At 45.9% G+C, this 12,622-nt stretch overlaps 1 protein-coding gene across 1 annotated transcript; it reads right to left on the bottom strand.

Moving 5' to 3' along the window:
• Positions 1-705: 705 nt before the first annotated feature.
• On the bottom strand, positions 706-11,316 carry dlec1 (DLEC1 cilia and flagella associated protein). Its single transcript, XM_029457256.1, is given in 39 exon segments — positions 706-991; positions 1,110-1,227; positions 1,934-2,084; positions 2,177-2,338; positions 2,429-2,635; positions 2,726-2,810; positions 2,972-3,066; positions 3,142-3,264; positions 3,361-3,513; positions 3,606-3,829; positions 4,159-4,229; positions 4,326-4,441; positions 4,529-4,680; positions 4,760-4,827; positions 4,900-5,085; positions 5,162-5,283; positions 5,356-5,472; positions 5,689-5,839; positions 5,936-6,066; positions 6,155-6,316; positions 6,392-6,448; positions 6,450-6,523; positions 6,613-6,709; positions 6,796-6,958; positions 7,060-7,136; positions 7,495-7,687; positions 7,959-8,121; positions 8,225-8,315; positions 8,421-8,513; positions 8,613-8,749; positions 8,831-9,004; positions 9,276-9,363; positions 9,433-9,511; positions 9,752-9,975; positions 10,117-10,301; positions 10,395-10,508; positions 10,607-10,763; positions 10,863-11,003; positions 11,097-11,316. Coding segments are annotated over 39 exon segments (5,100 nt in total). The 5' UTR covers positions 11,181-11,316; the 3' UTR covers positions 706-876.
• Between the last annotated feature and the right edge of the window lie 1,306 nt (positions 11,317-12,622).

Below are 12,622 nucleotides of genomic sequence, written 5' to 3'. Positions count from 1 at the left end.
GTTGAAGCTTTTGAGGCCTGCGGGGTGTTGGACCAGCAGGTACCATCGCAGCAGCACTGGAACTAAATGTGTGGAAGCACATGTGCACACACTCGTGTTTCTCCTTGTGGCTGCATTTTCTTTTTGATCTTCGCTAAAAGGGTCTTCTAGAAAAATCCATTTCCCCTCAGGGCGAACTGCGGCTGATATCGACTCGCTGGAAATCAATGAGGCCTTTGGCAGTCAGGTCAGCGCCACAGGAAAACCTAAAAATACAGGGCACTTGTGTTGTTTTAGATCAAACTTTACAGTAAATGGTGGATTTCCTGCGGGGAACGCTGAGATTCCCAGAGGAGAATTCCAAGATAGGAGCCATCGCTATAGGTCGCCCGTTCGACTGCATGTCAGGTGATAACTGAGCACAAACGCACAGGTGTGTGTTCACAGCTACAGAGCTGCTGCTAGAGAAATACAAGAACTGAACATCGTCATCACAGGGTGTCCGTGTGCATACATTTACTGGGCTGTAGGAGAAGACGAGTGATTTGAAACATCACAAAGATGCATGTCGCTGGCGTTGTGATAACCTTTGTACTGGAAAGCCACTCAGCTAATGTCCCTCTATGAAACATGCAGGTGGAACAGCAGGTGATTAAGTGCCTTGAACTGCACGTGTCACATAAACTCACTTCATTAGTATGTTAACATACAGAGATGGAGCGAGGATCTACTGTAAGTCTTAATATATTGCATTATTAATCGACACAAGTTCATCATTTACTTATTAATAAAGGTTCAGTTATACGTAATGAAGTTGTACTTCATATTTATTCACATTCTTACAAAATGACTTAGAAACAACTTAATGTGAAATAGCAGGTGGTGATGTTGTGACGTTTAGTTGGACCTGTACGCTTCATCGTAGGATCCTGTTCCCTGGAGCTGCAGAGTGAGGGCGGTCTTCACCACAGGAGACTGGATCACCACCACGGCCCTGAACTCTCTGTCTTCACTATAACACACAGTATGCAAACATCTGAAACTTGAGCATGTTTTAGGAGAATGTTACCTTCACAGTAAGCTGATTGGACTCCCTGTAGACATTGTAATGGTGGTCTGTGGTGTGTTACCTGGGAGTGAAGCTGATCTGGAGACACCGGCTGCAGCCGGGGACGTGGAGCTGCTGAGACCTGAGAGGCCCGAAGTCTGGTGTCACTCTGAACACATGGGAGTCTCCTGTATCTGAGTCTACACACACACACACACACACACACACACACACACACACACACACACACACACACACACACACACATATATATCATATCTCTGTATGAGGTATATTTAAAAGTAATAAAAGTAATAAAATAAAAATGTAAAAAATATATATAAAGAACTATAATAATAATAAATAAAAAATAAAAATTATATATATATATATATATATATATATATATATATATATTAGTTTTATTGTTATTATTAATTAATAATAATAATAATACATATAAAATACAAATGTTATATATATATATATATATAATATGTGTATTAGTATTATTGTTATTATTATTAATAACAATAATAATAATAATACATATAAAATACAAATGTTATATATATATATATATATATATATATATATATATATATATGTGTATTAGTATTATTATTATTATTATTATTATTAATAATAATAATAATAATAATAATACATATAAAATACAAATGTTATATATATATATATGTATCAGTATTATTGTTATTATTATTAATAACAACAACAACAATAATAATAATAATAATAATAATAATAAAATGCACAGACCCCAGAGCCAAGTAAGAGCACTGAAGAAGAAGAAGAAGAAGAAGAAGAAGAAGAAGAAGAAGAAGAAGAAGAAGAAGAAGAAGAAGAAGAAGAAGAAGAAGAAGAAGAAGACAGTTCAGTCGTTACCTATAACTGATTTCCAGTAAGCGTGTGCTCCGTGGCTGTAGAGGTTAACTTCTATTACATGCGTCTGCCCCGTGTAGCAGAACCCAAAGTCGATGCTGTCGCTGGACAGACGCAGTGTTGCGAGATCCAAATGGGCACAGAGAGGCACCGTCTGCACAGAGAAGAGATCAACTCTGTGAGGTCAATGACCTACATACGATGATACAGTGTTATGTCACGCCTACAGTCGAGACAGTGTCTGACCTGCAGGCTGTTGTTGCTGTAGTGAATCAGGAGGTTCTGCTGGAACCTGAGCTTCCTTCCCCCTCTTGCACGATGCATCAACGTCACCCCAGGAGGAACGTCCTCCTCCGCCTGGTCTGCATGGTCCAGCAGGGCCAGGGAGCAGCGGAACGCCACCTGCACCTGGTATTCACAGAAAAGAGTTCAACTTAGTGACGACAACAACCAGATAAACGGTATGTGTTGTCCAAAACATGTCTCTTCTCATCTCGCCTGCATGCTGTGTTGTGGCTGCAGCAGCAGACACTGGCTGTCACCAGTGGGCGGGTTGCTGGAGGAGCAGCTGGTCCGGCCTCGAGGCTGCGGCTTGAGCACTACAAATGGAAGCTGAGCGGCCAGTCTGAAGTGTAGGGTCATTCCTGAGTTGTTTTTCAGCTCCAGGGTCCGTGTGATGTCAAATTCACCAACGACCAGCTTTCTCTGGAGCAAAACAAGCAGAAAAGCGACAGGTTGGCGTGACCCTTGGGATCAGAACACTGTTGATTAGGGTTGGAGATTTCTGAGACCGACCTCCTCTGATTGTGCCGTCAGTAAATCACCGGCCGAGGCGTGAAACTCCAGCATCCCCTCGTCCTCCTCCATCTGCACTAACAGCCTGCAGCAACACGGAGCCAAGAGGAAGACAGATCAGAATCAGACCACCTCTGAGCTCCTCCTGCCTAACCTCAGCTCATTTCAATTTCGGAAACATAAATTGAGTTGGATGCATGGGGGGGGGGGGGTTCTGGGGGTCTAAGTGTGATTGTAATCGCTTACACTGCAGGCTTAACGGCTGCTAGGAGCTCCATTCTGACAGGCTCCAGATCCAAACCCTGAGCTCTTCCAACTTTACCCGGGACGCAGGCGGCCATCTGTAAACAAACACGATGATTAGGACGTTCATGTCGCACGGTGACGGTAACATTGAAATGAAAGTGTGTCGTTACCTCGGAGTCTAGACTCATGAAGCCCAGAGCGAGGCCCACGCATCTGTGCTCGCAACCTGAACCAGAAAGAGTCAAAGGAGTGAACGACGCATGGATGGTGCTGCTGCTCTTCGCTGGAATCACCTTGAGAGAAACAGCGAAGAAGAGAACACATCATTATTCCTCTGGCTGGTGTCAGCGGTAAAACTGATGTATGTGCGTGGAATCGTATCAACGCACTACTTGCTGGGGTGTGATGCAGTATGGGTAATCCGAGAGGTTGCCCACATGAGGTCTGATGTGGACGGAGATGAGTTTTGTCTTTGCGGGAGATGGATAAAGACGGATTTCCTCTTCCTCACGTTCTTCCTCAGAAACGTATTCCTCCCCGCTCTGAGATCAACAGGATTAAGCTGGTTGGAACCGATCAGATGTGGCTGACTGCCATCGTCGCCATGAGAATTTCCCAGCTGTCATGTACTCACGGTCACGCTTCGGAGGGAGGAGGCGCTCGTTCCCTCGGAGCCCGGGGACGGGTTCCTTTCCCGGGCCGTGTCAACGTTCCCACCAGAAATCCTCAGCGCGCCGCTCAACAGCTCGTTGCCGTCAGCATCTTTAGGAGGAAAGGCGTGTCCGTATGCCACCACAACGTCCACCAGCTGACGGTCATTCTGATGGATGTTGTATGTTTCCCAGTCCATGCGGATATCTGCCAGCGAACAGTAAAGATTCAGATCAGAACTAAATGCATCGACCAGCAGTGGGGAAACTTAGTCGGTCGCTAATGAAAGCCAGATCTCAAGTGACAGGAACAACAGGCAGCACATGTGGAAGGAAACACTCCAGGTTATGTCAAAAACACAAGTCAGCTGTGAGCACTAGTGCTTCTAAAAGGTTCTGTGGAGCATCCTAGGTGCTCCTAACCGGACACTCTACACACAGATCAGAGGGTGGAACTGAAGAAGTGATGTCCTCCAATACTGTCTTCAATCGTCTTGAATTTCCCCTCCACGCCGGGATGTTGTTTCTTGTACTTACCAAACATGGTGGGATTGTTAATGCGAAGAGAACGAGACACCGTGTCACCTCCAGATACGTGAGTGCCAAACCTGATGAGGCAACGTCAAAAGACATAAAGCCATTATTGAAGGAAATGCACGAACGACGGCGGATTGAATAATAAGTAATGGACGGCGGAACAGAACTGTATGCTCGGCCCCTGGTTCTGCTCATCCGGACGTGGGCCTGTGATTTGGAAGTAGAGCGGGCAGCCTGTCACCGTCATCTGCATGGGAACGAGCGTGGGCCGGAGGTTCCCCACCTGCAGGAAGGAACATTAGATTTCAACGTCATTCATCGACCGAATCATCCCTTTTAATCACTCTCATCCCATCGTACGGCGTCATACTTTGCATATGAGGTGATCTCTGTATTCCCCCCACATGTCAGTGTAGGCAGTGACATCCACGGTCTGGCTCTCAAAAGCTCCCAGCGTCCCGGTGTCTGGTAAGACAAAGAAAGCTGCGCCCTTTCCATGAGCCAGCAGGCTGCTCACGAGCTCTGCCAACAGACACAGAACGTGTGAGTCTGCACTCGACATGCTTCATTTTTAAAGTGTGATAAAAAGGTTAAAGCGAACCTTCGTGCTCTTTTTGTTCTACTTTCTCGGCTTGAACAGAGTGAAGCGGCCGCTTGACGTACGTGAATCTGCGATTAAAATGCAGAATGTGTCACGTCTGCAGTAAAGTCACATTCCTCAGATCCGTGAGCTCCACTTACCTCGTCTCTGACTTCCTATTGAGCTTTGAGGCATGGCAGGGGAAATACTCTGCCTCGATGGTGAAAGGCGCAGGGATAGCGGTGCGATTGGTTATCAATAACTGCTTAGTGACGGGTCTCTTCAAAATAACATCGTCTCCAAAGTCAAGCAAAAGTGCTGCGGGGCTGTCATCAGCTGGGGGGGAGCTGAGAGCAGAGAACAGCGACCACTTACCAAACACTGTGAACTTAGTGCGGATACTTTAGATGGTAGATTTGTTACCAGACACTGGCCAGCGAGTAGGACACACTGAGCGTCTTGGTTTTGGAAGCCACGATGCAAAGGACGAGCGGAGAGTTCATCCCCTGGACGTCGCAGAGAGCGGCCACCTCAGTCAGCTCCAGCTGGAGAAGAAGACAAACCATGCTAGAAGGACTCGGTGCATCTTCTGGTGTGTTAACAGCTGTGGTACTTACATCTGTGTGAGAGATAAAGTTAACCGTGATCTCCACACTGGCGTTAGGTCCCAGAGTGGCGGACGAGGGGTCGAAGGTGGCCGTACACAGTTCTGCCTGTTCCCCCTGGAGCTGATCCTGGTGGGGGAAATGTAAAACTCACATCACCAAAGTAATAATTGTCATATATTAAGGTGTTGTAGGTATATTAAAATAAATAATCTCTAATGTTATGTATATGCTCTATAATATAACATAATATTATGTACCCAAACCACCTTACGTGATTTATTGCAACATTAATTCCTCTGACAGGAAACTGAGTGGTGATGAAATGTAGTGACGCCAGCGTACCATCCAGCTGAAGTGTGAAGGCAGCGGCGTCTGGTTGAATAGAGTGATGGTGGCTTTGGCAGGAACTCCGACGTAGAGTTCAGAGAGGAGCAGCTCACAGTTCAGCAGACACACCCGAGGAGACTGCACATCTGCTCGCACCGACAGGTGGCTGCAACCAACACGCAGGTAGTGTCACTTGTTACAGTAACATCCTCACAGTTGTGAAGGCTGGTCCCTCTGCACCACCTGACGGAAGCATCCTTACCATCCTGTTCCTCTCTCCACTGACAACTCCAGCTCTGTTTCATACCGCTGGCACAAACGTGGACTAAACAGCACATCCACACTGCAAGACGTCAAAGGGGGGAGCACACCTCTGCATGGCTCCACTATAATCTAAGCAACAGAGATTCATAGATGTTAAAATAAAACCTGATATCAACGTGATCACAGATGTTGCTTTCTGAATCCACTGTGCATGTACCTGTGTGTCTTGGTTATCCTGCTGACTATTGTTTCTCTCCTTGAGCATCCAGGAGGCCTCCAGCGGCGTGATGTTCGTGAGCAGCAGCGTGTTCTGTGTGCGCTCCCCGAGCTTCATGAGCCCAAACTCCACACTGGGCACACCGAGGGTCACTATGGGACCCTAACCCAAAACCACGTAAAGAAGGTCACAGAAGGGTTAGTCATTTTTGTGATGGTGTTCAGGTTCCGTTCTTACCTTGAAAGAAACTTCCACGGCCAAAGTGACGGGCTCGTGGCGGTGCTCTATGTGGCAAAGCCAGACTGGTCACAACCCTCTCTGGTTTCCCTCCACTCAAAATCAGGTCGAAGTCGAAACACTCGTTCTCCTCTAGACCCATGGAGGACAAATCAATCAGTAATGAATAAATGCATAATGTACGTAGTGTGTACTATTCTACATTGTGCTGTGTGACACACCTATTGCACCAGTAGAGGGCTCTACCTCTACCCTGTGGCTGCTGCTGGTCATTCTCTCCCACTGGAAGAAGATGCAGGTTCTGCTGTGGTTCCACATCTGATGCACACGAGACAGAAACACAATGATTTGATGGAAATCTGTCAATTACAGTTAACATGAGGGAAGAAAGTGATTTAAATAACCTTGAATGGTCTGCGGGCGGTTGTGCAAATAAAAATCTCTCCGGGGATTACGACGGCATAGGGCTCCAGTAGCACCTGGTACGGCTCTGTTGACCCCTTGACCTCTATCTCCATGACGATGACGTCGCTCACCTTGGAGCCCATGCGCACAGGCTGAAGGACACTAAACACACAGAAGTCCAGAAGTATGCCAAAGGAGCTCCTGTTTAGTAAACATTTGAATATTTACAGTACACAGTTCGTGCAAAGTCACGGGAACTTTACCCATCGTCACGAGGCTCTGCTGGCAGCTGGGGGACGTCGCTCAGGACCAAGTGACAGACGCTGTGGTAATCCTTCAACTTAAAACACAAAACATTTGGGATATCACTTGAAATAAAAATCAGCTTTGAGCTACTCATCAGGAGACATTTCTTAAAGGGACAGCCACACCCAAAATCAAAAATACATATTGCTCCTCTTACCTGAAGTGCTATTTACCAATATGGATTGTTTTAATGCGAGTTGTGTAATGGTGGAGTGTACCTAAAGAAAGAAGCATGCATCTACTCATGGACGAGAGGCTCATGCTGTCTTGTTGGCAGGAGAAACAGCAACCACAACAAGCCGAGTGCCATCTGGTTCCATTATATTCGAGAGACGGCAGACAAACTGATAAATACCTACAAGTGATATAATAACCCTGTGATTCTTGTTTACCTCTTTAGGGCAGAAGGTGAACAGAAACTCTTGTTCCTCGCAGGGGGCCAGAATCCCTGTCAGGGGGTTTACATAGAAAACATCGTCTGTGGCCGAGTGGGACTGGATATGAGAGAGATCTGGGGTTTCCCCTGGAAGCTGAGGTTGCAGGTTGGGCTTCATGATCTGCCACTGGAAAGGCAGCTCCAAGTGGCTTCAGCCCCAGAGAGGGGGGGGGGGGGGAGAGAGAGAGAGAGAGAGAGAGAGAGAGAGAGAGAGAGAGAGAGAGAGAGAGAGAGAGAGATATTTAATGAGCTGTTGCACGGTGTCAGCTGCACAGAGGCATCTCTGGGTGAAGACACTTCAAATATGTTAATATGTCCAACAAGAACGCTCTCCCTTCTCACTTTGTTGTCCCGTGGCCTAAAAGAGCACGGATGACGTCTGTGCTTGAGGAGCGGCGTGGCGTTAAGGCTTCGACTTACACATTGTTTCTAATGATGAGTTTCTTCTGCTGCACAGAGTGAGGGTTACATGGGCTGAAGCGGACAAAGTGCTCCGCAGTGAGGTCATGCACCTCTCCCACCACAGGAGGCTCCTTCTGCCCAGATACAGACACAAGAACAAGTGCAATCTGCTGGCCCTCACCTGGGAAACACACACATTATAGAGGGAGGGGGGGGGGTCAACATCCAAATAAGTGTATTAAATCTTACACTGGACTCGTTTTCTGATTATATCAAAGATTCACCTTCAATGGAAATGTCTTTCACCTGGCAGTTGTCACACACAACAGTGAACAGCTGACAGCTCCTCTCAGCAGAGGTTGGATAGAAGACCACCTGCAAACACACACACACACACACACACACACACACACACACACACACACACACATCATATCTCTGTATGAGGTATATCTAAAAGTACCTCCATAACAGACTCACCTCCACCACAGCGGCCTCTCCTGGCTGCAGCACAAACAGAGACGGGCTGACTGCAAAGGGTGGCTGCTCAGAAAAGTACTTCTTTGCCACAGACTACACAAAGAAACAACAAACAGAGGAACTGTCAATCACATGAAGGACACCTCATATCACAATGACACAGTCACTGTATCTTAGATGATGTGTTTTTACCCTGAGGTTGGAAGCTGGCCACTGGTTCTTGGGGATGATGCAGAAGGTTCCGGCGCTGAGGCCAACATTTTGGCACAGGAACTCAACAAATCGCACTCCTCCGATCAGACAACAACCACAGTCCAGAACTCTTGGCACTGCACAACAATTAGGGGGAAACATATGGACGATGCACGAGCGAATGAAGTACACTCTAACGAGATTCTAACGAGACTCACATGTGAGTATTGGAGGGGGTCTTCTGGCCACGACTGGCACCACGAGCATGTGTTCAGCCTGAGTCTCCACCACGAGGAAGTCCTCATAATCCCCCAGGGAGTCTGGAGCGAAGCGCACCGTGTACTTACAACTCATCCCTGGGGCAACGACGCCACCTTCACCGGGGAACCTCCCTGCCAAAACATATCTGAACGTCAACGTATTGCTCCACATTCACGCGTGTGCTTTCTTCTCTTCTAATACAGTAGGTGGCGCTAATGTGCACACACAGGATCGCAAAAGTGACACAGGAATGCCAAAAACGACCAAGTGCATTCCAGAGACTTTATTAGCTGCGACTCCCTGGCATTCCTTTTTGATACAGTCACCGACATTTGACACGCTCGATGATTTCCTACCAACATGAGCAGGTATAAGGAACATTATGATCCAATCAGAACTCACCGAGGCCAATAGAGAAGTAAGGAGTGGTAGGAGGGATGACTCGGACACTACGGCTCGCAGAAGTCACGTTCTTTAACTCCAGTGTACGCTAGAACAGGACAGGGCATGTTACTGTACATCACTTTATAGCTGTTTAGTATGAGGCACTGAAACACACCTCATAAACATGTCCCACGCTGTAGTCAGCGAAAACCATCACTGGTGGTTTTGCTAGGAAGACCGGATCTTCAGCCGAGCTTACAGGAAGAAAGAGCACAAACACAACATCTGAGTATCCTGTCTGTTCACAGCGAACACAGGTAGTGGTGCGCCGGGTGTCAGACTACCACTGCATTAACTTTCATCTGCAGTCGATGGCGGTCGGCGAGCCCCAGTTTGGAGAACATATGATTGATATGTGCTGTCCCTGTGACAAAATGATAAGCATTTACTGTGAAATGATGAGGGGCCCATCCTATTCAGCACATCCCAGGTACCTTTGCTCCTCAATCCTTTTCCTCACAATCTCCGTCTTCCCCACTTTGGTTCTGGGCCGGACGAGGGATGTGCCTCCCTGCTGTGCATTCGGAGGAAGGAAGCGAGGATTGCGTAGGAAACTGTGTCGATCTTTCAGCTTCTGCAGTTTTTCCATTCCCTCCGCCCGATCCTTCGCGCTCGGCTCACCTCTCCACTTTGGTTTGGACTCGGTTTGGACGGGTCTCTGAAACATATTTATAGAACACTGACGTAATCAAGGCTTTCCGAAGGGACTCTGTATTGCATTGTAATTGTACACATTTGCATATGCATCACTCTTGATAGCTCTGTCTTATCGAAAGGGTGCAGGTGTGTGACTCCTCACCTCCCTGGGAGTTTTCTTCCTCGGTGGTGTATCTGAGCTGCATTGGAAAGTCAGGCTGAGATCCAACTCATTCATTTCAGTGACCATCTTTTTTTGACTGGGAATTAGAGTGTAACCATCATCCTGAGGCTCCCTGGACATGTGCATGGCATAGGCGATGGTGGGTTTGCCAGGTCTTGATTTTACTTACAGGAAAAGGATAAGTGAAATGTTGAGCAAAAAAAAACAAACAGACGACCATTAATGATTTAAGATGAATCTAAAAGGGGATCATGTACTTGCTGCTGGTGCTTCCACTCGTTGTTTGTGTGTAGGTAAGTAGTCCTGGGGGGAAATGAGGTTGTTCATTTCAAGAAGATCTTTGTCTACGCACCAGGAAAAGGCTGATTTGACTGAAAATAGACAAAAGAGATAACATCAAATGACATGTCTGGTATATTCAAAGCAGTATAACATATTAGATCAAGTCATAAGATTGTTCCCATCTCACCTGTGAGGAGGCCGTGGTAATCATAAGCATCTCCCATCTCCTCTTTCATCCTCTCGTAGGCCTGGCTCTCTGTCGCTGCAGCCCGAGCTCTGCCCTGAATGATGTGACTCTCCAGCATGTCAGCCTCTTTTATACGCTGGCTGTATTCAGAATGAGCCTGAAGAAGAAGAAGAAGCATAATAATAATACAGATATATATTATTGTAATAGATCTTCTATTGCATTGTGACGTTTGCAGTATTAGTAACAGTGTTACCTGTTGAAGCTCCTCAACATATCTGTCATGGTAGCTGCTTCTTCCATTCTTAGTTTTGATGAGGTTGGACAAAGTGTCCTTCCCATTGATGTCTTTTGTGTACAAGTCCTTGAAAGTGTTCGCTAACACATGAGAAATGTCCTACAGGGAAGAGAACAGGTCATTTCTGCTTGATGCTTGGTGGAATTTAGTGCAACTAAGTACAAATATATTCTTAGCAACAGGTGTTCATACCTGGGACTTCTCTGATGCGGGTCTGTGACTGTTCACAGACGGATCAACCCGCGATGTTTCTCTGGTCTCTGGTTCTTCCAGCATGACACAGCAGCACGTAGCTATGTAGCATGTAGCATGTAGCTAACGTTAAAAGCGATGATAGTTAGCTTATTAACGTAATTAGCTTAAATATACGAGAACACGTTTATTAGCACGTAAAGCCAACGTCGAAACAGACATGTGGCGTCAGCAAGACGACTTGGTAACCTTCCAAAGATAACCTTAACAAATAAATTAGCTAGCTTAAACTGTGGCTAAAAAACAAAAAGTGTGTTTAGTTGAAGACTGCGCGAGCCTTTCCGCCATGTTTGTGTACAGGTGGTTGCCATAGCGACAGGCTGTTGCCATAGCGACAGGCTGTTGCCATGAAGGAAACCACAGAAAAATAAAGTTGTGCCGCAAAACAAACAAACATCAATACTTTTATTTTCTGCATTTTGACTAAACAAAGTACACAAGCTAAAAAAGTTTGAGAACAACTGGTTTAATTTTAACATTATTCACTAGTTATGTACTTATAATACCAAGTAGCTTAAAGCTATCAGGTAAATGTAGTGAAGTAAAAAGTACTTCATACTGAACCATATGAGCCATACTACCATGCAGCTGCAACTTGTTTATAAAAACAATCTCACCCACATGACACTGCTCTGTCATATGAGATGTGGAATTGTCTTGTGTGATTTATTTTTGCAAGAAGCAACCCAGAGACAACAACTGGCTGTACAAACAGGTGCAAGGTTGTTTCTGCAAATTGTGTCATGCAAAGCCTTGCAGAGCATTTTGTCTGTGGCCTTGTGCAAAAAGATTTGAAGCAATGCAGTTGAAATGCATTAAAGTCAATGTGTTTTGTTTTGGAGGCTGAGATTCCAAAGACACCCAACACACATTTCTTGACTGTGCTGATCAACTCATGCAGTTCTCACGTGGGATTCTCAAAGAGTCAATTGTTGAGCCTCACTTGGTAGCGCCTCGTGGTTTGCCAAATAGAAAGAAAAATCAGCTTTTTTTTTCACAAGACTTGTCCCAGCATGAGAGTTCGTAGAACAAAACAGGCTGAGACACTGAGACACAGAGCGTGATGTGTCTAAGCCCTCATTACATTATAACAATCAGCAGGACCTTGTGCGTCCAATGCACAAACACTATTAAACTACTACTTCAATGTATCCTACCATATTAGTGACACTAACAACAACACAAGTGGCTAGGAAGAGAGTGTTGTGTGTTCACAAGAGATGGGCTCGGCATGCATGATAACTAACCTGCTCATTTAACTTTGAATTGTTGCTTTTGCACATTTTTCTGTTTGAAGCAACATTGCTGAAATGTCTACTGAGGATTGAAGCTGTCATCAGTTGACCTCCGAGATAATGACGACTGGTGTGATGTTATGTGGAGTGATGATACTCCCGACATTAACTGAACAGTGTAAAAAGGTAGAGGGGAGAGGCAGGATCATACCTCAGACTATATAATGGCAG

Source organism: Cottoperca gobio, chromosome 20 (genome assembly GCF_900634415.1).
Source record: "Cottoperca gobio chromosome 20, fCotGob3.1, whole genome shotgun sequence".
Lineage (NCBI taxonomy): Eukaryota > Metazoa > Chordata > Actinopteri > Perciformes > Bovichtidae > Cottoperca > Cottoperca gobio.
This window is presented reverse-complemented; position numbering and strand designations above follow the sequence as displayed.